Below are 25255 nucleotides of genomic sequence, written 5' to 3' on the forward strand. Positions count from 1 at the left end.
ATTGATTTCCAACAGTTGAGGATATGGGACATATTCAGCATGTTTAAGGCTGACTCCGAGGAGGTGCTAACCTGCATCCTTATCTGAGTGACAGGATGTGATAGGATTCCAAAGGATCCTGACTGTTCTCTATTAATCAAGTGTGTGCTGAATATTCAGCCAAGAAGGGAAAAAAAGGAATATTCAGCACAGTAAATGGATCTGAACAAAGATAAGGGCTGTGTTTTCCTGTATGAGAATAACCACAGAGTGTGTCTCCAACAGTTGGCAGTTCACATGTAAAGAAGCCTTGCTAGGATCGATCAGCCTGGTAAATGGACGAGACACTGACATCGGGCATGCTCTAAAAGGCAGCTGTGATTGATGTCCCCTCTGCAGCTGAAAACGACAAAACGATATACCCCTCAGGAGAGAAACAATTCTGAAAGGCTAAAGATGAGAGAGAAAAGATATATACACAGAAAGATGGGAAATAGGCCAGACAGTGATGGCCAGATTCTGCCCTGCGATTCCAGCCAGGTGGACAGGCTTGCAGCCTGGGATGGATCTAGCTGAAGGCAGATGTTATTCCCCTATTTAAAGAACGCTGAGCAGTCATGTACCCTTTCACCAAAAGAATCAGAGCGCTAATGTACTAGTCAGACCACAAGAAGACTGCAGCCAAGACGGCCTCTTGCAGTAGTAGGGAAAGAGCGAGCCTTTTAGCTATTTTTCCAGATCAGCACAATTAGGGCTCTAAATCTTCAGGGCAGATTTTCTCTCTTCTTCCTCCTCCTTTTCGGTTATAGTCGGACTAAAAACGTCATGTCTGCTCCTGGAGCAGTCGCTGGGGACTAGCAGGGTCGCCAGCTTCGCCTTTTCATTAGAGTCAGAGGAGTGCACACACACAGGGCAAGAAGGCCTCTGTTAGGAGCAGTCAGGAGACAGCAGGAATTTTAACTGTACTGGCCCCTGCACAGGGGAGAAGGCTACTTGCACCCATTCACTTGGAACAAAGGAGACTGGTGCAAAGGTTAGGTGACATCTGGTCCATAAGCAGTGAAGTATATAGCAAGGAAACAGGGCTTGGGTTTGGGGCAAACAACAGGGCTGCTTAAGCAATTCTGTTAGCTAATTCCTAGCAGGCACTGAAAAGCTGGCCCACTGGCTCTCTTCTGCTGTAATTGATTGAGTCTGCTAGTGCTTTGTGTTTGATCATGAACAAGGCCACCTTGCCAGTAACACATCATCAGTACAGCTCACTCTAATGGGATGGTTAGGATTTGATTTTGTTTTCTTTATGGAAATTGAGGTTTATTGCCAAGGGGTCTTTAATCCACTCTCCCACCCCCAACATTTTATCAAATTTTGTTTTTGCACAAATGAAAAATGTTAACCAGACGCTCCTTGATATGCTTCGAAAAGTTACATGACTCTGTAACTCAAGATTAATTATGGATTTAGAAGCCCCTAATATAATTCACAATCAGAATATTGCATAATAATTTCGTATTGTGTGCCAGCTCAAAAGGACAGCAAAATATGGCACCAGTTTGCCACAAGTGCAACAGAAATGTTTTGAACTGCCCGTTTCTGCCCATTTTGATTAAAAAGAAGTGGGGAAAAATTGTTGACTTTTGGGAAGAGGGAAAGATCAACAATTACTTACATTGACCAATGGGAATATAAACCTGTCATCCTCTACAACACACCAAAACAGTGCTGGAACAAGAGCTCGCTAGCCAATGATGTGCAGCATCGTTATGATACATTGTCAAAGGGAGCTAGTGGTTCTGCAACTGAAAAGCTGGAGCCATCTAAGGCCGAGGAGCCTCCCACATCAATCCAGTTTACTTAGGACACTGCAGGGGTAAAGACAGCCATCACTATCACCACGTGTGAAGTTTGCTTCCTAGAGTGAAGCACCCAGGGCCTGTCTGCTCAGCACAGGACCTGGGGTAGAGGGGACGGTAGATTTAAGACACTTTCCCCCACCCTGATCCTGGAGTTGATGTAAGGTTGAACTGACCCCTGGTGTAACTTCAGCTTCTTTAAGGGCTGCGCTCAGTTTCACCAGGTAGAAAAGTCCCTGAGAAGCTGCTTTGCTGGCTGGGGATGGCCAGAAGGCAGCACACTTTGACCATCTACCTGATATGTGCAGAAGCACCGTCCCACACTTGGGGGAAGGATGGATGGCGTAAAGCCGACTATAGCAAACCCTAATTTACCAGCTTACCATTCAGTGTAGAGTACCTAAAATATACTCTTCTGATTTAAACGCCAGCGTGTGTGTGGGGGGTGGGGGTGGGAGAGGCACCTGTCTTTCAATTTTGACTAGAAATACGTTTGGAGTGTGGAAGCGGAAAGTTCTGTCTGGCATTCCCTTGGCCTGAGGCATGAAGCAGCTCGACGAAGCAATGGTAATCGAATCAGCCCTGGCTCGCCTTACATTAAAGAAACACATTTGATGCAAGAGTCCTTCACTGTCTAACCTGTCTGGCTGAAAGGCTGCTTTTCTTTTTAGAGCCTGCATTGCAATTGCTAGGAGATATCATTTTCTGAGAGGAGACATGAAAGACAAATGGGTTAATTTGAAACATCTGACAGCAAAGCCTCTAGGGAAGTTTTTTAGGGGGAAGAAATTTTTAATCCTTTGCTCAGCATTGACAACACACCCCTGTGAAAGGAAGGTGTGGGAGGAGCACGCAGAAAAGATGACGGATGGTGAGCGAGGCACCGAGCGGCTGAGCAGCACATCTCCTCGGCCCTCTCTGCTTGGTGAACAAGGAACGTGTGGCATTCTGTATCTTGGGGGAGCATCCTGGAACCCCCATATTCCTCATTTATATATGACTGTGATCTTACATATAAAGCAGGCCTTGTAAGGTATCAGGGGAAAGGTTATGATCTGCTGAAAGTCATTTCTCTGTTCATATGTGTGTATCATTAATGCATGTGAAATTCTGAGAATTGTGTTGTATGGTGGTCACTGAAACATGCTGTAAGTTGGAGGAAATCAGCCAGATATTAGCTCCCCAGTCACAACAGCAAGGAAAGTAGCCAACACCCGGGTGGGGGATCAATCAACTCATCAACAGCCGTGGTCCAGCAAGGGAGCTACAATGCAATGACTCACCTGCATGAGGCCATATGAGGGGAATTGCTCAACTTTGCCTGGAGACTCAGGGCTTGTCTACACTTACATTTTATTGCACTCTAATTTGCTGGCTCAGGGGTGTGCAAAATCACCCCCTGAGCGCAGAAAGTTTGAGCGCTTTAAAGCGTTAGTGTGGACAGACTCCGAGCTATTCCCCTCATGGAGGTGAATTACCAGGAGCGCTGGGAGACTCTCTCCCAGCGCTCACGCGTGATCACACTCACACTTCAAAGCGCTCCCGCTTGTTGTGTTTTCCAAGCACATGGACTGAGGGTATAAAACAGACAGAGTGGCCATATGCTTGGCCGTTCTCCTTCCCCCACCTACAGTGCAAGCAACTAAGGCTGTGTCTACACTGCCACTTTCAGCACCAACACTTTAGTTATTCAGGGATGTGAAAAAAAACGTTTAGCACTGAAAAACACCAGTATAGACAGCGCTTTATCACTGGGAACTACGCTCCTGGCAATAAAGCTACTACCCTTTATTTGGGGTGGGGTTTTTATTGCCGGGAAGAGTTCTCCCCCAATGATAAAGCATGTCTACACTGCCCACGTCACAGCTCTGCCGCGGCCATGCTGTAACGTAGGCAGTATAGACATACCCTTAGATACTGAGAAGAAGACAAGACTCCAACAGAGGAGATTGGCCCAGGTTTAAGGAACCAACCTGTATGCTAAGGACTGCAATATCCAGTAGGGTGAAAAAACCTGCTTAATCTAGATGTTGCCCAGTCTAATAGCGTTGAGAGTTAAGACTGCGGGCTTATATTTTATTTCTTTTGGTAACTAATTCTGACTTTTTGCCTATTACTTAAAATCAACCTTTTATAGTCAATAAATGTGTTTAATTGTTTGTCAAACCTGAGCAGATTTGCCCCACAGTTCATACAAACTCACTGGTAAAGACAAAGGCTGGTGTATGTCCACGTTCCATTGATGAAGCGGTGAAACAATTAATAAATCTGTATTACTCGTCTTGAGCAGTGCAAGATGGTATGTTCCTGGGGTACAGTGCTGGGAGCTGGGGGGATCTGGCTCTGGTGCCTTTCTCTGTGTGATTCTTGAGTGGCTCTGGGAGCATTCATGCAATCTAGCTGGGCATCGGGCTCCACATGCAGTTGTGCTGAGTGATCACAGTGCCTGGCGGGATTTGCTGCTGGTCACTATCAAGGCATTGGGAGAGACAGCCCAGGCTGGAGAGAGTTCAGGGGGCACAGCAGTCCCACATTCCCAGCCTGCACCCCCGGGGGCTAAATGTAAACAAAGGCTTGAAATCAAAACAAGTGTTTCCTTTTGGCATCCACAAAACATTTCCTTCAACCCGCAATAATTTTATATTTTACTTTCTGATTCACTGAAAATTTCAAAACACATTAGGATTTGGTTCAACCCACAATGAAAACTCCTGCTTAAGCCTTCAGAACAGGATGGAAAGTGGGGGTTGAAGCAGGAGGGCTGAAACAATTTGTATAGTGGGGGGTCTGAGAGCCACTGAACCAAACTGTAAACCCTGTGTATGATGAAAACCACTTCAAGCCAGGGGGTACAGTAGCACCCCCTGCACCCCTAGTTCCAGCACTGATGGGCTGAAGTGGTGTCTAGCTCGTGTGTGGGTTTGCCCCAAGAGTAAATTTCACCCAGTGGACCAGATTTCTGCTTGTGTAAATCAGGTGCAACTCCATTGAGGACAATGGGGAGAGGGATAGTTCAGTAGTTTGAGTATTAGCCTGCTAAATCCAGGGTTGTAAGTTCAATCCTTGAAGAGGCCATTTGGGATCTGGGGCAAAAATTGGGGATTGGTCCTGCTTTGAGCAGGGGGTTGGACCAGGTGATCTCCTGAGGTCCCTTCCAACCCTGATATTCTGTGAACAAGAGATTCTAGCCCTCAAACTTCACCCTGCACCCCTTTGCTACAGACCAGAGCTGTGACTTAACAAGAATTCCCTCTTTTCTTTCCCTTCAAGGTGGGCCTTTAAGAACTTTTTTTCTGAATCTCAAAAAGACTGAGTTTGTATTTGACTCAAAACTGTATGTGTGCCTGGTGGGGGGGAGGGGGTGCAGAGATGTGCATCTCCATGTGTGTCTGCATGTGTGCACAAAAGCATGTGTATATGGGGTGGTGTATGTCTCCATGTGTTGGGTGTGTGTGGGTATGTGTATGTGGGGAGAGGTGGGTCTGTTTGTGTGCTGGGGCAGGAGGAAGTGTGTGAATCTGTGTGTGTGTGTGTGTGTGTTTATGTTGGGGCAGGGGAGGTATGCGCTTTTTACTTTATCCAAGCAGGTGCATCCATGCCTAGTGATGGGATTTTTATGCACCTTTTGCTCCCGCGAGTGGTCACAGTGGTCAGCTTCGCCATCTGAAGCTACAGCGACTCACACTAGCGGAGGGCCTGCCCCATGAGGTGCAATTCACCTCCAGGGAATGGACTACCGCCCATCCTACATACAATGTGACGGTCTCATAGTTATACATGTCCTTAACAATATCTTGTTAACAAAACTGGGCTTCATTCAGCTGAAAACTATATAAACTGACTTTATACCAAGGGCAAAAGCCATATGGAGCTGTATTCTGCTCTCTGCTACACCCAGACACCCCCAATGACTTTGGTGGAGTTTCCTAGGTGTCAGTGAGGACTCGCTGGGGCCCATTGCTGGGTATTTCCGTTGATCCATCACCATCGAGCATAAGCACAGCTTGCATGCTGGAGCTTTCCACAGTGTTGTGGCAATTCAGCCATTGCTATTGTGCAAAATTATATGACATGATTCTATCAGGTTTGATAGCTGACTGCTATTTATTCCATTCACATGCTCAGTGGAAAGATATTGAGTTTTTTTAAAAGGAGCCAAGCTTTGAAGAAGAAATGCTTGCCATTAACTTGCTGGTCTGGGAGAACAATGAACAGAGAAGCTTGATCCCACACACTGATCTTTTTTTAGTATTACAAATCAAACTCCTCCCCCTCCCTCTAAAACTTAGTATTCTGGAGCCTTTCCTCTCAAAATTTTGATTATTGGGGGTTACGGTTAGAACCCAAAAAGTGTGTAATATCTGGCTCACTGCCCTAAGAATATAGTCCTGACCAAAAATATACATAGTATATATTTACACAAACATACCCATAGGTATATAAATAAATGTGCATACATATCTATGTATATAATAACGTTTGAAATTCTCCTAAAAATCATCTAACCGGCCAAAAGCACCATTAAAATATTTAGAAACTAGCGTAAGTGCCAAAGTACTCGGATTCCACATTTGGTATTTGGCAGCAAAGTTTTGGGAGTGTTGTTATAGCAATTGCTCCTAGATAGTCTTGCATTTTTGAGGTTGTCATTTTGTTTCCTGGCACCCCTTTGCCTTTCAGCAGATTTCATGGAACCTTTTGGAGGCTGTTGTTCAGGAACGAATGTCTAGTTTCCGCCTCGCCAGCAAGCTGTGGTTGCATTTCATCATTTCCATTTCATCTGCCTCCTGCCAGTTGAGGTCCTACACCATTATTATCAATCACATAATAGGGTTCTTCTACAGTGTGTCTGCCGGTTTTATACTATGGCCATTTTGTTTGGTCAGTGAATTATATTTTAACCAGAGTGACTCATGGTGGTTTTTTGTGTTTTTTTTATAAAAATACCTTTGCCTATTTATCTTGCCTCAGGATATCCATTTATATTCTTGCAAAGACATGGAAAGAAGCAGACACTGGATGTTGGCTTGAGGAACATGGAGTAGCCTTACTGAACCATTGGAAACATGCGGTGAAAATTCCTTCATAACGCTATAGGTGATGGCCTGGAAGCATAAGTAAAATTACATTTCAATTGGCAGTATATGCCACTTTATACCTCCAGAGTGCCCCAGTCATCCCCACACTGCTTGGAAGTAACTACATGAGGTGCAAGGCAGGTAACTATCATGCCTGAAAGATAGGTAAGTGCACAATTGCCAACTTTCATGTGGTAAATAAGCACCCGGACTTTCACAGTAAGCCAAAAATCAAGCTAATCCCATTTCAAAACAAGGCCAAAACAAGCCAATCCCTAAGAACCCCACACTCTAGGTGACTAGATCCCCCTGGCCTGCAGTCTGGGACTAGGGTGGGCCTGCAGTGCACCCTTACCCCTGTTTGCAAAAAAAGAAGCAACAAGCTACAAGCCAAACAAGCAACAAGATAAAAGCCAAAAACTAGCCAACAAGCAACTCACAAGCCAATTAAGCGAAAAATAAACCCAATTTCTGCATTTTTTTTGCGGGTTTGGCATGTCTGGGTGAGTGTGGAGGAATCACATAAGCATGAATAGGGACCAATTTAATGACCTTGCCACAGTCCCAGTTAGATTTTAAAACTGAAATCTAACCAACTACATTTGCCAGTTTGGTAAGTGTTGTAGCCAATACTGGATAAAATGTATCGAGTCCAGGGAGCCCTATCTTACTAATTTTAGTGCGAGGTTCTTTCCAGGTCTACATTTGCTTTAGACAGTATTTCTCACACCAGGACACTTGGTTATTCGTAACCAATCAGCAGTTTATTAATTCATCAAGAACCACATAAGTACATAATTCACTACGACAAACGTTCTAGACCCGCACTGAACTAGAAACAAGTGCTAAGAAACCAAACTGTCTCAGGGGTCGGAGGTCAGGACTCAGGGCCAGTAGTAAGACTAATCTCCAGGCCGCCTCAGCAGTACAGGTGGCCTGCAGCAGGCAGCCCCGTTGGCCATGCCTCCTGATTGGCTGCAGGGGCCAGCAGCAGCAGTTTGGTGGCTGCTCAGGGCTCATGCCCATCACTGTGCCTGCTGCCCATGCCCGGTACCCAGCCTTGCCTCTATCCTGCCCCTGCCTTGAACCCCTCGTGGCCTGCTATCCTGCTCACTCCAGTTCCTGACCTGAGACAAAGTGAATGGTAGTCGTTCCATTGATTTCAATGGGCATTGGGTCAAGCACTAAAAATCATGAACTATTAATGGCTATAAAATGATTATCATAGAATCATAGGACTGGAGGGGATCTTGAGAGGTCATCTAGTCCATTCCCTGCACTCATGGCATTATCTAGACCATCTCTGACAGGTGTTTGTCTAACCCGCTCTTAAAAATCCCCAATGATGGAGATTCCACAACCTCCCTAGGCAATTTAATCCAGTGTTTAACCATCCTGACAGTTAGGAAGTTTTTCCTAATGTCCAACCTAAACCGCTCTTGCTGCAATTTAAGCCCATTGCTTCTTGTCGTATCCTGAGAGTTTAAGAAGAACAATTTTTCTCCCTTCAACTTGTAATAACCTTTTATATACTTGAAAACTGTTATGTCCCCTCTCAGTCTTCTCTTCTCCAGACTAAACAAACCAATTTTTTCAATCTTCCCTCATAGATCATGTTTTCTAGATCTTTAATCATTTTTGTTACTTTCCTCTGGACTTTCTCCAATTTGTCCACATATTTCCTGAAATGTGGTGCCCAGAACTGGACACAATGCTCCAGCTGAGATCTAATTAGCCTGGAGTAGAGTGGAAGAATTACTTCTTATGTCTTGCTTACAACACTCCTGCTAATACAGGGGTGACCAACCTGAGCCTGAGAAGGAGCCAGAATTAACCAATGTACATTGCCTAAGAGCCACAGTAATACATCAGCAGCCCCCATCGGCTCCACACCCCCAGCACCGCCTGCCCACGACCCCCAGCGCCTCCAGCCCTGGCAGTCAGCACTTCCCCTTCCCTCCCCGTGCCTCCTGCCTGCCACAATCAGCTGTTTTACAGTGTACAGGAGCCTCTGGGGGAGAGGGGGAAGGAGCAAGGGCACAGCAGGTTCAGGGGAGGAGGCGGGAAGGGGCAGGAGCCTTGGGGTAAGCAAAGGAAAGTTGGCGCCTGTAGCTCCAGCCCTGGAGTAAGTGCCTATGCAAGGAGCTGCATATTAACTTCTGAAGAGCCGCATGTAGCTCTGGAGCCACAGGTTGGCCACCCCTGGGCTAATACATCCCAGAATGATGTTTGCTTTTTTTTGCAACAGTGTTACACTGTTGAATCATATTTAGCTTGTGGTCCACTATGACCCCCAGATCCCTTTCTGCAGCACTCCTTCCTAGGCAGTCATTTCCCATTTTGTATGTGTGCAAAAGATTGTTCCTTCCTAAGTGGAGTACTTTGCATTTGTCCTTATTGAATTTCATCCTATTTACTTCAGACATTTCTCCAGTTTGTCCAGATCATTTTGAATTTTAATCCTATACTCCAAAGCACTTGCAAGCCCTCCCAGTTTGGTATTGTCCACAAACTTTACTCTCTCTCTCTCTCTCTCTCTCTGTGTCATTATCTAAATCGTTGATGAATATATTGAACAGAACTGGACCCAGAACTGACTTCTATGGGACCCCACTCGATATGCCCTTATATTGAAAAAAAAAATCAAGGAAACATTCTCTATCAGTCTACAAGGACCTGTGACCCTGTACCCCATGTTCATCACTTTTGTACATTTATGATATATTTTGCGTAAAGTATGCCTTGTGAGGGATCATTTCAAAACTCATAATCTGCTGAACATCATTGTCCTGTTAAAACATGTGTAACAACACTGTGTAATGCTATGAGATTTTACTATGTGTTCGTTACTGAAATATGTTGCAATTCTGGGGAACGCCACAGACTAGCTCCTCAGAGACAGCAAAGAACTGACCACAGGTGTTAGAAAACTATTAACTGCTGAAGCAACCATTTGCCAGCAGGGGAGACTGCAAACAAAGAAATTTGCAATTCACCTGAAAGACATTTTGAATCTCATGTGTACTGTTTTGCCTACTCCCCAGTGGGTTGGGGGGGGGTAATCCTCAAAGAGAGGAGGTGGTTATAAAATGGAGAGACAGAGACCTCCTCCTCATCTCTCCTCCCCAGCTCTACTCACGGCAGCAAGATTGATTGAAAGACAAATGGTTCATCACTGAACTGGGGGCAGTGTTCCTGGGCTGCAGGTTTTTGCAGCCAGTACAGATTACTGAAAGTTTTTGGGTAAGAGAAACCTATTTGCTTTTTATTTAAATTTATTAGCTGTGATCAATTTAGGAATTAGCTTGCATGTTTATCTTTTTACTTCTTTTCTAACCAGCTCTGAATTTTATGCCTTATCACTTGTAAATCACTTAAAATCTAGCTTTTTCTAGTTAATAAACTTGTTTTACTGTTTTATCTAAACCAATGTGTTTGACTGAAGTGTTTGGGACATCTCTACTCAGGTCAACAAGGCTGGTGTATTTATTACCCTTTGTTGGAATGACAGACTAAAATAATGAGCTTGTACCGTCCAGTGGGCTACTCAACAGTACAAGTCATGTATTTCTGGGGGGCAAGGCTGGGACTGTGGGATATGTGGGTGTCACCCTGTATCTATTCATGGATGGCTGGGCGTAGCATTCATGTACTCAGCTGGGAGGACTCTGCAGGGTTGGTGTTTGCTAGCAAAGCTGTGTTAAAGGCTTTCCAGGCTGGAGACCTAAGGTGACACAGAACGTCACAGACCTTCTATTTCATAAAGAGAGATCGAGGATAAAAACCTCTTGAGGGTTGGGGGCGGGCGTAAGAAAAATCAGTCCTTACAATCAGCAAACAACTGATCTTTCACTTACAGGTCTGAGGCTTTAAGCAACTAATGGCTCATTTATTATCATACTTCTCAATCCCATCAGGCAAAAGCCTGGAGTTTTTTGATAAGTAAAAACCTTGAGACAAATGGCTGCTGAAATGTGTGTAAATTGTTTCATTTTATCTGTGTGAACAAAGAGCCGGACCCAGCCTCTGCCAGAGAACGAGAGAGCTGAGAGACGTGCACTATACTCTATGAACCCAGCTAAGTAACTGCACGAGGAGGCTGTTATTTGCAAAGAAAGAGTTTGCAAAAACAGGGGCAGGTTACCAGGGACTGGACATTTAGTCGTCATAAATACCCCGTTGGAGAGTAGGAACTCTGAAGACAGGAACTTTTCTTGTGTCATGAGATGGTAGCCATGGGTAGAAAGATTACAAAATACAACCGTAGGCTCAGTGCAGTGCATAAATTACTTAGGCACAACTGACTTCATGAGATAGAATGTGACCCCTATAGCAACAAGGGCCATGCATCCAAGAGTAGAAGTGAAGCTCCCCCTGGAGAAAGAGCCTCGCTAACTTTTCTTGCAGACGGGATTCTTCTTTCAAGCGTCTTAATATCTGAACAGGACAGTAGGCAGGCTCTGCTAAAATACCCTCTTCCCCCCTCTGCCCCCCAATACACCAGGGTCTCCCTTGAAGAAGAGATTTTTAAAGTTAAATCATTTTCACTGTAGTTGCCACCCATGGTGGATTTTTTCAGCAGTCGTCGTAGTCTTTCCCGTGTACTGTCAGATGAGGAACATTGCTTGAGGAGCAGTTTGGCACATCAGCTTGGAGCAATATGCTATGTATCTAATTAACATCTGGATTGCCACACACTTGCATGCCATTTGCATTCTGTTACAGTACAGTTTGCTAGGGGTGGCATGTACTTTTAAGATCAAAGTGAGGATTTTCAAAAAAGGATTGTGTCCAAAGCAAAAGGGGGAAGGAAGCTAAAGGAAACGCATCTTATTTACTCTTCCTTATCTAATTCTGAGATCTGTAGCTTCAAACACAAGTCCCTGAGCTCAGAACCGACCCATCAGAAAACTCTTAGCAGAAACCAAATGTCTATTAGGGCCTAAATCAAAGATCACAGACATCAGTGCAAAGACTGCTATTGACTGCTATGGGCTTGGGATCAGGTCCTCGCAAATACAGTATTTCATCTATTATCCTACAGCAGGTGTCTTTATAAGTGAGAAAGCAGTGCTTGTGAAAGACGTCAGATTAGCAGCCCTGGAAAATGGAGACCCCCTCCCCCCACCGCCAAGTCAACTTGCCCATGTGCCTCAGTCCTGCCCTTGAGGAAACACCTGTAGGGGTCACAGGATCTTTCTTCTTCCATGCCTGGGTCTTGACTTCTCTGCCTAGGCTACAACTAAGGATGCCAATGTTGTGGCAGTTGCCCCAATTTTGTGATGTGATCTCTGCTCTCTAGGAAATGAATACACAGCTCATTTCACCCACAGCCATCAGATGGCAATGACTTCTGGTTACCATCAATGGAGGCTTGATTTGAGCCAGCTACCTAGCAGAATTGTTCTACCATCCAGTTGCCAAAGGACTTTTCTGTGGGTTAACAGACTGCACAACTTTACTGAGTGCTAAAATTAGCTAATTAAGCCTTCAAATAGGAAGTAGTTTCTGCAACCAAGAAGATTAATAATTCCTTATTAACAACACATGATAACACTTACCTCTCTAGCTAGCTACCTGATGGGCTGCCACCTCAGGCAAGTAGGTATTGGAATACATCATTTTCACCTACAGTCAATTGTGGGTGCAAAAACTGCACCTGGAAAACAGGAGGCTGGGATTATACCCCCTTAAAAATTAAGTCGGGCTATGTTAGTTTAAGGTTCTGATTGTAAGTGGGAATACAGAAAAGTGTGCACACCCTTTTGGATGTGCCTGATTTTGGCTCTCAAATCCCAAGTGCATGTGTTCAGTGCATGCCTGCAAGGCGGGCGGGGAGGGTTGTCATACACCAATATGAGAATCTGGCCCTTAAATTAAACCTCGGTAACAGTGAAGTCACAGATGCCACAGGAACTCAGCCAGCTATCTAACCCCTTCATCATCCAGAACGTAGGCCTTCAGCCCCTCCAAAAACCCCTCTCAAATAGGTGTTTTTTGTATTGAGCTAAGTCACTAAGTTCAGGCAGTTTTGGACTGGGGGAGAGGGGCCAGTCCCAGAGCCCTCACAGAGAACACCCTGCCAGCTGCCCCTTCTCTTTTATAACAGGAGATCCAGCTTGAGTGCAGCTGCTCACCACCAAGGAGGGTAGGCAATCCTTCAGGTAAGCCAGGCCCAGGTCATAACCAATACCTGAAACTCCACCCAAAGACCAATAAGCTGCCAGCGCAGATCCCCGAACACTGGCCTCGAGTGCTCTCAAGGCAATGTTCTGCTCAGTAAGTGAGCAGCTGCGTTCGACGCCAGCTGTAGTCTCCCCGTGGTTTAAAGACGTACACCAGTGTGAAGCACGTTGCCGTTTGCTTTAGAAGCAAAGCAAAATCATGAGTTTCTGCCAGGGACAGCCTGCTTCTATATCGCACATTGAACCTTTTTCACCACACAGCCTCTAGCTCCTTCAGACAGACCATGGGCCAAACCCTGCCCTTTGGAGGCTGATGGGACGGGGAAGGAGAATAGATGTAGCACCTGCCAATGAATTCCATTTCCCGGGGCACTGGAGAGAATATGCCAAGCAGCAGCACTTAAACCTGGAACTGATAAACATGGTCTACACTGAACCCTGGGCCTCTGCTAGGTGCCCAGCTAGGGGCAGGGCCCTGGCCCCACCTGCAGTTCAGCTAGCTACAACCCCTTTGAGGTGAGGACTGGGGCATGATGGAGTGACTCGGCTGGGCAAACAATCCAGGGACATACTAAGGGGTATGGTGGATTCTCCATCCCTTGAAGTCTTTAAATAGAGACAGGACATTCTTCTAAAATGATCCACTGGCTGCTTCAGATAGAAGTTAGGAAGTGACGTTTTGTGGCCTGTGTTAGACAGGAAGTTGGACTAGAAGATCATAGTGGTTCCTTCGGGCCTTAAAATAAAATCTAGAAAAATTGTGACTATCTCCAGAGAGGACAAACTTGACAAAAACCAGATATTTCATCCTAGCTCTTGCCCGCCACGTACACCACAAGGCAGCTGGCATGACTTAGGCTAGCTGACCAGCAAATGGGAGAACGAAACTCCAACACAAGTATCTTACTTCAGGCCATTGTAAACCAGATGTCTATCGGTTTTATATACCAATGCGCCTGCTGTATCTGTTGCAAAGGTGTTAGTGGTACACTCAACAGTGACTGAGTGTTGCAATCAGGAGCAGTCAGAGTTGCAATTGCTAGCAGTGTATCATGCGGATGTAAATCAGGATTGAAGACTTTAATCATGATTAAAGATCAACGCTGCCAGAGATATGCTGCATTAGCAGGCAGAAATTACTGCTTTAGCCTGCCTGAGATTGATTGTGGTTGTAAGTTTTATTAGAATTGCTGGCTCACCTACCGCAGGAGATCAGATGGGATAAATATACCATGCACTGTGATTCATACTCAGTTTTGGCTAGATTAGAGATTGGCACGAGGAGAAAGATTTGGATTCTGGACACTCCAATCATCAGGAAATTCTGATCCAAGCCTAACTCAAGGCTGTATGATCTCGTGCACATGTAAATGCTGGTGGCATTTTGAATCATGACAGAAAAGGAGCTATTGCCATATTGGACTAAAGTTCTACTGGAAGGTGCTGGGCACAGAAAACGTTACTCTAACTTGGCCAATTCCTACCTAAACCTCTACCCGAGCAAGATGAATAGTCAGGAAATAATTCACAATTATTTGAGTGAGTTATGTTTGCTCCTCATTTTATTGGCTTTTCCGTGAGCATGCATACAGAGGGTCTTTTGTTCCCCAAAATGTTGGGGAAAGACCATCGTGGAGGCAAACAACATTTACATCCCAATAAGGAGATCTGTGTGTGGATACAAGTATCTTCTTTCACTCTTTCTTGTTTAACGAGGAGAAGTGTTCCTGGCTGCTCCTGGAGGGGAAGAAATAATCCAAACAATTGCAAATGGCAGTGAAATCCCCAATTTAGTGGCATTTGGGGAATGCAGTTTATTCTTTCCCCACATGTTTAATTTTAAAATGTATGATTAATGGACATGCTGAATAACAGTTGGTGTTGATTTAGCAGGTTCTTTAGCTGCATCATTGTTCCCTGAGCCACAAGGAATTTGACGACTGAAACGTTAATTCTTAGTAAACAGAAATAGCTGGCAACTCTCATTTCTTTGTTCATTTATTTGCACTGGCTTTGCTGGCAGATGGATGCAGTGGATGAGCTTTTTAAATGTGGCACTGGAACGCCAGCCACCAAAATCCTGCAATAGAAGTATCTGCCACCTCAGATGGAAACCACAGGTCTCCACACATTGATACTGGGATGTAAGAGGATTTCTTCTGTCTTTCCAAAATAGATAAAGTGACCAAAGGAGAGGGAAGACAGGCCGACAGGCGTCATGGAAAGAAGGTGGGCTCTCATCGACAGAGGGGCTCAACACCCAGCAATCCAGTTAACGTCAAGGGGACACACAGCACTTCTGAACATCAGGCTGCTTACATGGGTGCCCACATTTGCAAAAGTGGTTTTGCCCAGGTTGAGATAACTTAAAGGGGCCTGGTTTTCAGGAAGTGCTGAGCTCCCACCCACTGAAAGCCATACCCCATAAGGAGTCTCAAGTTGGGTGCACACACACACACACACACACACACACACACACCCCCCACATTAGTCATTTTTGAAAATGTAGAGCTAGGGCCAAATGTAATTTGGGGAATTGTGGTGGTTCCACGTAAGCAGTAGGAAAACACCTAGGTCTTAAATACAGGCACCCAGTTTTGAAAGGCTCAGCCAAGAGTTTTAAGTTGACAGGGCACTGTTAAATACCTATACCTTCCTTTTCAATTGGCAACAGTGAATGCATAATAGTGCTTCCATTCTCCTTTCAAACCAGTCCCTAAATGCCAGCTCTCACAGGAATGTCAGTCTACATTCTCTGAATCTCCAAATTCAATCCCCTCCTGTAGGGTAAGCAAAACCAGAGGCCAGAGAGTGGAAACACCCATGCTTTATATAACTGCAAACATCTCAGAAGAATCACAGCTAGGAGTTCTGGAGTCATGAGCAGCGGCCCTGAGCTCTGATCCACCATGTACTCCTATGGCTGGTCTCTTGTGACCACTGAGTCACCCTTTGCTGTTTCTAACAAGTCTAACAAGTCTAACAACAGTTGTCTCTAACTAAAGCAGTATATGGTATGAATTGGGAAAAAACACGCCATCCCTTTGGCTTTAGGGCAATCAGGGCATAAATCCAGCCAGACTCGTCATTCACCACAGGACAGCCTGTCTGGGCAGATCACGAACCTTAAATTAAACAAAAAAGAAACTGCATCTAAATATGTTAAGGCTGTGATGACAAAAGCTGGGGAATCCAAGGTTAAATCAGAACCTCTCATTAACTCACAAGTAAAAGAAGCCACTGAGCCATATTGCAGCAGAGTGAGGGAATGGCAGAACATGAGAACAGCAGTGGGGGAGGCTTAAAAGCCACTACACCAATTCTACGGCATGTGAGGCCACACTGTAAGAGAGAGAACATGTGCCTCTAAAGAGACTAGAGAGACAATTCCCTTGGCTTATCTGAAGATCTGGGGGCCACGGGAAGGACTTTTCATCTGGTTGGTTTTCACACATGTGAATATCTTAATAAACCACAGCAATCCTCCCAGACTGAGACAGCAAAGCCCAACATGAACATGGTGAAAGTATGCACAAAGCCACCCTCACACATAGAAATGACTGTGCATTTAGAACCAAAGCCTGAGATCTTTATCTAGTCATTAGACACCTCCCCATTGCACCTTGCAAACTTTCTGCACAAACCGCTGGCTGCCCTAGCTCGTACGCACACGTTGACTGATCTCCTCGGGTGTGGGCATCTTCAGAATTGGACAGAGAGCAGCATCTGGGAGAGGAGCACCAAGCATAGCTGGGCAACGAGTTCCAGAAAGCAGCAGGACAATAGGCTGTATGGTCTGGTTTATTCTCTAGAATAGCTGAGCACTCGCTCTGCTTTGGTTAAGGTCGAGAGTCATTTTCTGTTTGGATGTGCGCTATTATAAATGCTCTAAAATTCACATGCTGATGAGGATTGTCTTGACATGAGGCACAGCACATTGACATGCCAGATAGTGTCAGTGGTCCGATTTGAACAAGGGGCTCTTAAGATACAGCCCCCAGCCCCAACCCAGCCTTTTACAAAATCATCATCTTTCTTTTATCATCGTCATCTTTTCTGCATACACCTAAAGCACAAACTATGGCTCCGATCCTCCCCAAACTGATCTCAGTTACTTGGGTCTTAGCTCAGCTATTGCACAGCCCCTTTCCAGTTGGCTGAAAAAGTGAGTAAAGGCAAGGTGTGTCACTCCAGGTTGGCAGGTACCAAAGTGAAATGCTGAAAAGAGAGGGCTGTGCACACACAGCAAGATTAGGGCTCTGTTGAAGCACGAGTGTCCAGGCAGTCTGTTGACACAGTATTCGGGTGGCTCACTGTGACATACAATCAGAGCAACAGTTTAAAATCCACACACAGACTCAGATTTCCCTTTCGAAGCATTGTCAAGGAAATGAACATTAAACTTCAATACAGGCAAGGAGAAAAACTCCAATAAGCAGTTAGGATAATGTCATCCTCTTCCTTGAGCAATAGGACAGTGAGATCAAAGGAAAGCAAGTCCCTGGTGACCTAGTACCTAGAGACACCCACCCCCGCCAACATGAGCTGCTCCTATCCTGTTCAGAGTCTTATAACTTTTTGGTGCAAACCAAAGGAATATGGAGGGGCACTGGAGGAGAATGTGTTGGGGTGTGGAGTTTGGAAGCATCCAGGGATGGGAGGGGGATAAATAAGGATGAGTGGTAGGGAAGGGGATTAAGGGCAATGGTAGGAAACAGGTGGGATGAATGGGCGGGGGAAGACATAGTAGAGAGAGTTGGGGGATTGGGGTGGGGGGGAAAATGGAGGAGGCCTGTACCATAAATTCTTCATATCCTGGTTTTCAGAGATTTAAGGTCAGCTATTCTGGAGGAGCGCTAGGCACCCCTGGGCAACTTTAAACTCAGTGTTAATGAAGTTTTGGGACATTGAATAGGTTCCCATACCACCCTCATTGCTGTAATATCTGAGTGCCTTCCAGCCGTGCACTAAGTGACATCTCTAACATCTGGTGAATCATTGTATTATCCTGGGCAGTCCTCGTGTTTTCCAGCCTTGGCTAGGCGTGAAACTTTTCACCAGGAAACCTAAAGCCAGATAAAAATGTCACCCAAGTTTCATCTTTCACACCTGACCCAAAGTATCCTGGCTGATGTTGTGCATTTGGGTGGAAACTAGGTAAAACTTGATGGTTCTGACCAGAAGCCAGGCTTTAGAGTTTTCCCTCCGAGTCCAAGACTCTGAAACTCAAAGAGAACCCCCCAGAGGTGTGAGCCCACCTGAGGATCGAAGGAAATGTTCATGGGAATGGCAGCAGCCAGGTGCTGTGCATCTCAAATGTCAGTGCCATGTACACATGACAGGCAGCAGCAGGACCTGGAAACTCGACACCCATCAGCTTCTATGGAAGGGAAGCAAACTCTCTCTCTGACAGAACTTCTCATGTGAATCACACTTGGAGCTCCTCAGATGGAATGCACTAGGGAAGGTCAAAGATCTACACCAGCGTAAGGGAGAGCAGAATTTGCCTCGTAGTCCCTCTCAGAACAGCAAGTCACAAAGCTGCCTGCTCCAAGGCAACGCCATTAGCGAGATGGAGTGAGTTTACAGCGTTTTGCATAGATTGGCTTTAAGAGAATGGCTCCCCTTCCTCTTGCTAGGCCACAGTGACAAGAAGCACTCACTTACCATTTCTTCCCAGCGATTTCATGCTGTTGCACGGTGTAGCCAAAGTACGCTTCTTTAGAGCCTGGTATGATTCGGGGCCTTTTGGTGTCAATATTGAAGGTGTCGCAGAATCCTGAGGCAGGGGAAAAAAAAAGATCTAATCAGTTCAGGTCCCAGGTGGGGAGGAGGAGAACTTTCCCTTAATGACACTGACCTCCAGCATAAAGCACCATGAAAACTATTACCCAACACATGGAAATAATACAATGCAGGCATGTTATTCCTTACACTGTTTGAAAGGAAAAATCTCATTCTCAGGTATATCCATTGTGAGCCTGTGCCTTCTGTTTCTTCTTATGAGTGAAGAAACTAACCAGGAAAACTGCTTCCAGGTTTTTTTAATCTTATGATACTACCTGTGCAGCTAAGAACTCATTTTTTCAGCTGTCCACCTTGCCTCCATTTTAGGGCTTCCCCAGACTCCCAGCAGGCTGCTGTGGGGACTTGCCTCAAGTGTGCCAGGTTATTGACCCACAGGAGAACACTGGGTATTGGGAGTGAGGTGAGACTTTACCCCCAGGCATTGCACTTCATTTATCCATTTGCTGAGCATTATTTCTGCCTAATATAGTCCTCTTCTTTCCCCCTCCGCTCCCCCAGGCCCCAGCAGGAATGTTCTGTAGCCCAATAATTATTACATGGAATTCCCCTGCCCTTTCCCACACTGATTATAGGGAATCTGCTCCTTCTATTCTCCTACAGCTTAGTGGGACCATCAGCATCTCCCTGATCACACACCCAGGAAGGACACAGTGCAGATCACAGAGTCGGATTCTGGGAGATTCTGAGCACACTAGCTCCCTCTGAAGTTAGCGAAAGAGAAGGGTGCTTTGCATTGCCAGAGCTTTTACAGCTCAGCTCCCCCGTTACCCGTCAGCTCCCTTGACGCAGAAGGGTAAAGGCATGGGCTGAGCCTTTCTTCGGAGCAAGGGCCCAAGTTCAAGCCTTGACCCTGGCTCCCCAGCAGGGTGCCGTGTCAATAGACTCCTGGCTGACCTGGAGCTGAACTAGTTTTAAAACACATTGTTTCGGGTGTAGAGGTCACAGCTGCCGAAGTCTGAAGGAAGACGCCTGTCTCTGCTCTCCAGCCCATCTGGGGCCTGCACAGATGTTTAACCCGTCTGGGTGCTGAAATCATTGTAAGGAATTCCTTAGCTGCAAAGGCAGCCTCTAAGCAAAGATAGGAGAGAGACAATCACATTTTTATCCTAGGCACTGCAAGAGCAAGTCACCTTGGAAAACCACAGCTGACAGGACAGGATCAGGAGCAACAAAAGAAAGATCTTTGAACATCCTCCTTACACATCTGCACCTTTCAACCACGTCCCTTCAAATGCAGGGTCACTATTCTGACAGCTCAGATTCCTATCTTGGGGTTTATATGGCCCTCATAATTATAATGTCTGAATGCCCCAAAGTCATTATTCTCACAACACCCCTGTCAAGTAGAGAAGAACTAGCCCCAGTTCACAGCTGGGGGAACAGAGATGGGATGGATTAAGTGAGTTGCCCAAGGCCATATAAGTAGTTTGTGGCTGAGCCAGGCACTGAGCTGTCATATCCTGAATCCCAAACCAGTGCTCTCTCCCCTAGACAATCCTTCCAGAAGATTTAGTGGTGGTTTGAGGCTCAGGAGAGGCAAATGGATTGGCTGAATTCAGTCTTCCTTTGGGAGCGGAGGCTGTTGAAGCTCCAGCGAGAAAAGAAGCCAATGTCTAGTGAGCTCTCTCCAGCTGAGTAGGGAGGAGTCTTGATGGACTCTAAAGTGAGATCTCTCCCAGGTGGAAGGATCTCTGAGACAGAGACTGGAAGCACTGAATCGTGTGATCTTTCAGGCTCAGATGTTTGTTTAAAAAGAATGTCTATTAAATGTATGCTTAAACCTGCATTAAACCTGCTGTCTTCACTAAGAGGCCCCCTTCTGCAGTACAGCTGGTCCAGAATCCAAACCCCTCTGCTGTGACCATCAGCAGAGTTTGGAGAAGTTTAGGACCGGCTTGAATCTCCATGCCCAGCCCAGCTTTGTGCCTCAGACCAGTCTCAGCTTAAAGTGCATTTTTGTTTATATCATTAGCTGTAACTTTAGGACAGTCCTGAGCAAGGGACAATGTGAAAACTGCATCACCCCAGGAGACACTGTACTTCGGAGACTCAGTTCCCTCCCTTCTTTCACCTGGCTCTGGAGAAGAATTAGGGTGCCAGCCCTGCTGATGGCCTGTACTAGTCCTTGAAGTGGCTCAACTCTCCAGGCTAGCACATTGGGAGATAACTAAGGCTCCAGCCCTTCCCTGCCCCTCCTGTCCTACATCCCAGTCACCTGCACGGGGGAGGTGGTAAGCAGGTGCACAACGCCCTTTTTCTCCTTTGCTCCAAGAGCCAAGTAGCCAGCCCAGGTTTTAAATAATTTCTTCCTCCCCCTTATTCCCCTGCATAAGCATTTGGTCCAAGTCCCCATCTAATTCAGCATTAACATCTCAAAGAACTACTATGATGCAAACCTGGTGGGATGTCTGCAGTGTAACGAACTCACCCAAAAAGAATAAAAATAGTTAGCTTGCAATGATAACCAAATTCACCATCAGAACTTTGACTGTCTAAGAAAGGTAGGGTCAAAACACACATTTTTGTATGGGTGGTATTTTGTGGTCACTAAAATAAACCAACACACTAAATTCTTTGTGTGCTATAGGGTTTTCTTTAGGGACCTATTTTATTGCTGCATGAGAGCTCAAGAGAGCTGGAATGTAAATAGAAAGAAGACTGACAATGGGATGTGAAAATTTCTCTCTCTCTTACCGTGTCCAGACTGTGAAAAGGAATGATGAAATATGTCTTGATCTAGTTCAAGAACTGTAATTGTTCTGAGTGAAATGAAGGGGTCTGGTTTTTATTTGTGCTGTACTATGGTCTCCAGTGTTTTCTTCTGTACAGAAAGTGTGAATAATCTATTTCTGGCTCGCCCTGCTAACCTAAGAGGCATTTCTTGTCATCCAGAAATTTGGGGCCAGGCACAGATATAAATGTAAATGGCTATTTCTTTGCTGTGTAAATCCATAATGGAGCATGCAAAGATTTATAAAAATGGAAGAATAATCTGACATTTCCTGATGCTCTCTTAGCTGTGTGTATCCATTATGCTGTGTGCACCCATATCATCCCTTGGAATGTAAAGTCTTGATTTTATCATTTGTAAAGACACGTCACCATCAGCAATGGTTTAACTACAACAAAGTATGGGTTTTTTTTTAAATAAGATAAATGCTTAATCAGCAGACACACTTTCTGATCATAGTCAGCTGTTTCCATGGAGCTACCCTAACAATTCTAAGCCAGCGTGCATTTCACAGGGACACACCAACAGAGCAGGTGCTACAGGGAAAACATTAACCACCGTGCATAACGTGATGGAATCAAATCAAATCCTTCCTCTCTCTCTCCACATGTACTCCTCTTTTGTGTTCTGCAGGGCAGCAGACTAGAAGGGCGACGATGTTTGACAAAAGAATAAAAGAGATACGAGCCAAGTTTGAAATGTTTGAAGTCAGTTCTATAGATTTCGCCTGTGCCTTTCTCGGGAGGCCGGAACGTCACGGATCAATTGCTTATGCTGAGTATACCAACGTCACTGGTCCACAGGGTTGCCCCTGTTTGAAGCTGAAGCCCCCCCTTTGCATGGATCACTGAAACCTGATTGGATAATACTGCAAGAGCAGTTTTCTTGCCTCCAACAAATATCAATAGATTTGTTTGAAACAATGGACAGGTTGGTTAGTAGTGGCGATGTCGCTTTACTAGCTAATTTGAGTTCCTCTCACTGAGAAGATTCAGATCAACCTGTCTATACCCTTGGAGGGACAAGCGCTATATCAGCTCTATTTGAGCTTTGGCCAGTAGTGTTCTCTGGGTTTCTCGAGGTTTTGGGGGAATTTTGGGCCACCACTTGTGCTCCAGATTTACATTCTGTCTGGGGAAGGCAAAGGAGGAGACGCTGGCCCAGGGTTCATGCAGATTGGCACCACCACCCATTAGGAGGGCAAGCTGCTGGCCTCTCTTAAAGCAGCATTGGCTCTACCTATGCTCATGAAACTTGACTTACACTCTAACCGGCCCTTTAGAGGAAAAGATTGTTTATGCCCAGACAAATTCTCTCAGATCTCCTTGACCCTTTGACAGGCAGGGTATGGAGTTGGGTAAATAGATTGCATGAGTGGGGAGGACTGATGACCTTCTAGTAATGGATGAAAAAGTCAAGTATCCATGCTAATATAATTAGAGCTATTTGTTGCCTATGATAATCAAATCAAAGATGCTGCTGACCTGTCTGTAGATCTTGGGAGAATTAGACAGGGCTGCTTGCAAATGGACTCATTCCTATTTCTTGTCAAGACCCAAAGTGTTGTGCTTAGCAATTGTTATTCCTGGTTATTCTCATCTTGTCCTCTCTCATTCAATGCATGTGTGAGGCTGTTAGCAGCATTAGTCTGGAGTTGGGGCATCTTCCAGATATGGATGACACAGCTTATTGTTTCTTGCCCAGAAGAAACAGTTTATCTGTTGCTAAGAGTATTATACTGCACAAGTCATATATATGCTGACTCGTGTCTGAACACAATGCCAACCTCCTACATGTACACATACTGCTCACCTCCTAGAGGAGATTTTGTTTAAAATATAATCTTCACCATGGATCTCTTTACTTCTTCTTTCCCCCATCCCAAGCATTTGTCATCTTAATCTGTCCGAGGCAGCACTAAAGTCCACCTGCTTACCACCTTCTTTGATGCAATCCATCTATTGCTTCCTCTGGTTTCCTACCATCCTCTCCTGTCGTGCTATCCTCCCTATATCTTCAAACCAGCAAAGTCATGGTTCCTGGATTTTGTGAGCCACATCACACTTTGACTTCCATCCTAATGCTGTCATTTGTTCCTTTGCAGAACTCTTTATTGCTGAAATATACATATAAATATTGCTCACAAATACCTGTAGGCACCCAAACACCTGAAAAGAGACCCTACATCTCTTTACATTAGATGCATATGATCAGAGAACTGAATAGGAAAAGAATGCCTTGGGAGGACAATTAAAAGAAGTGAACATTACTCCAGTGAGGTATCTAAGATACCACAACATTTCTGTTCCCCATAGGGCAGGAAATAGCTGCAGGGTGTCATATTCTATGTTGTGGTAATGGTTAGTAAATGACCATTTTAAAGGTGACCACTTGGCAACAGCATGTCCTGGGGGACCAGCCTTTTTTAAAATGGAAAATAAGGGCTCGGCCAGAGGTTAAGATTGGAGTTTCTCAGATGAAAATGCAGGATGGAAAAGTGTTTTTACAGATAAGAATGTTAGGTGTAAATCTGCTCCTTTGTATCCATAGTAACTAATCTGCAACACTGACTTCATGAGCAGAAAGAACAGGAGTACCTGTGGCACCTTAGAGACTAACAAATTTATTAGAGCATAAGCTTTAGTGGGCTAGATGCCCACTTCATCGGATGCATAGAATGGAACATATAATAAGAAGATTATATATAAGCTTATGCTCTAATAAATTTGTTAGTCTCTAAGGTGCCACAAGTACTCTAGTTCTTTTTGTGGATACAGACTAACACGACTGCTACTCTGAAATTGGTCTTCATGACCAGAGAAACTCCTCAGTCTAGCCAAAGAAAATGGAGGTAAGACCCTTTAAAACCGGTTAGAAGAAATTCTAGACAGCAGAGAAGATGAGACATGGAGACTGTATACAAAATTTTATGGCTAGACTGATCTTTTTTAAATGCTAAAAACAATATCCAGTTTAACTAAAAACTGCTGCAACTTATCCAATACCTGCTGGATGCAATCCGGGCAATATTACCAACAGCAGTATAATCCAAAAGGTATCATGAAGAAAAAACAAGACAGAAGATCTAGAATAGTGGGCCTGTCTCTGATCCATTTACACTGGTTAACTTCACTGTCTTCAGTGCAGAGTGCAGTTACTCCTGATTCACAGAAGTGTAAGCAAGAGAAGAATCTGCTCCTGTATGTAGAATCGAAAACTCTGTGAAAAGTAACAGAAGCAAGGATTGGGATTTTCAAAGCTGCCTGGAGTATTTTAATGGCAATGGGGCAATCAAATCTCCTTGGCTGCTTTAAGAGTCTCTGTTAATGGCTCATTTTCCTTTTGCTGGCTTATATGTGGGAGTTACTGAAAATTGACACCTGTGTCAGATTGTGGAGAATCTGGCCCTGTATTAACAGATGAGGTTTAAATGAGAGCTGGTTGGAAAATGGAGTTGTTTGCCACGGAAAATGTCAGCTTTTCTTCTACACACCAAAATATCAAAGAATTTTCAGCCAAAAACATTACAATGTCAAGTTTTCATGAAAAAAATTGAAAACTGATAAACAGTTTAGATGGAAAATTTTCAGACATCCCTAGTTTCAAATATGCAAAACAGCA

The 25255-nt window shown here is 44.9% G+C and overlaps 1 protein-coding gene across 1 annotated transcript in view; it reads right to left on the minus strand.

Annotated features, from left to right (window-relative positions):
• Positions 1-25255, minus strand: part of ITGA11 (integrin subunit alpha 11) — a 167784-nt gene that overhangs the window by 120415 nt on the left and 22114 nt on the right. Inside the window, exon 2 of the mRNA XM_043493798.1 lies at positions 18763-18874. Coding sequence (XP_043349733.1) covers positions 18763-18874 — 112 coding nt within the window. The remainder of the gene's footprint in view (positions 1-18762; positions 18875-25255) is intronic.

This window comes from Dermochelys coriacea, chromosome 10 (genome assembly GCF_009764565.3).
Source record: "Dermochelys coriacea isolate rDerCor1 chromosome 10, rDerCor1.pri.v4, whole genome shotgun sequence".
NCBI classification, from domain to species: Eukaryota; Metazoa; Chordata; order Testudines; family Dermochelyidae; genus Dermochelys; species Dermochelys coriacea.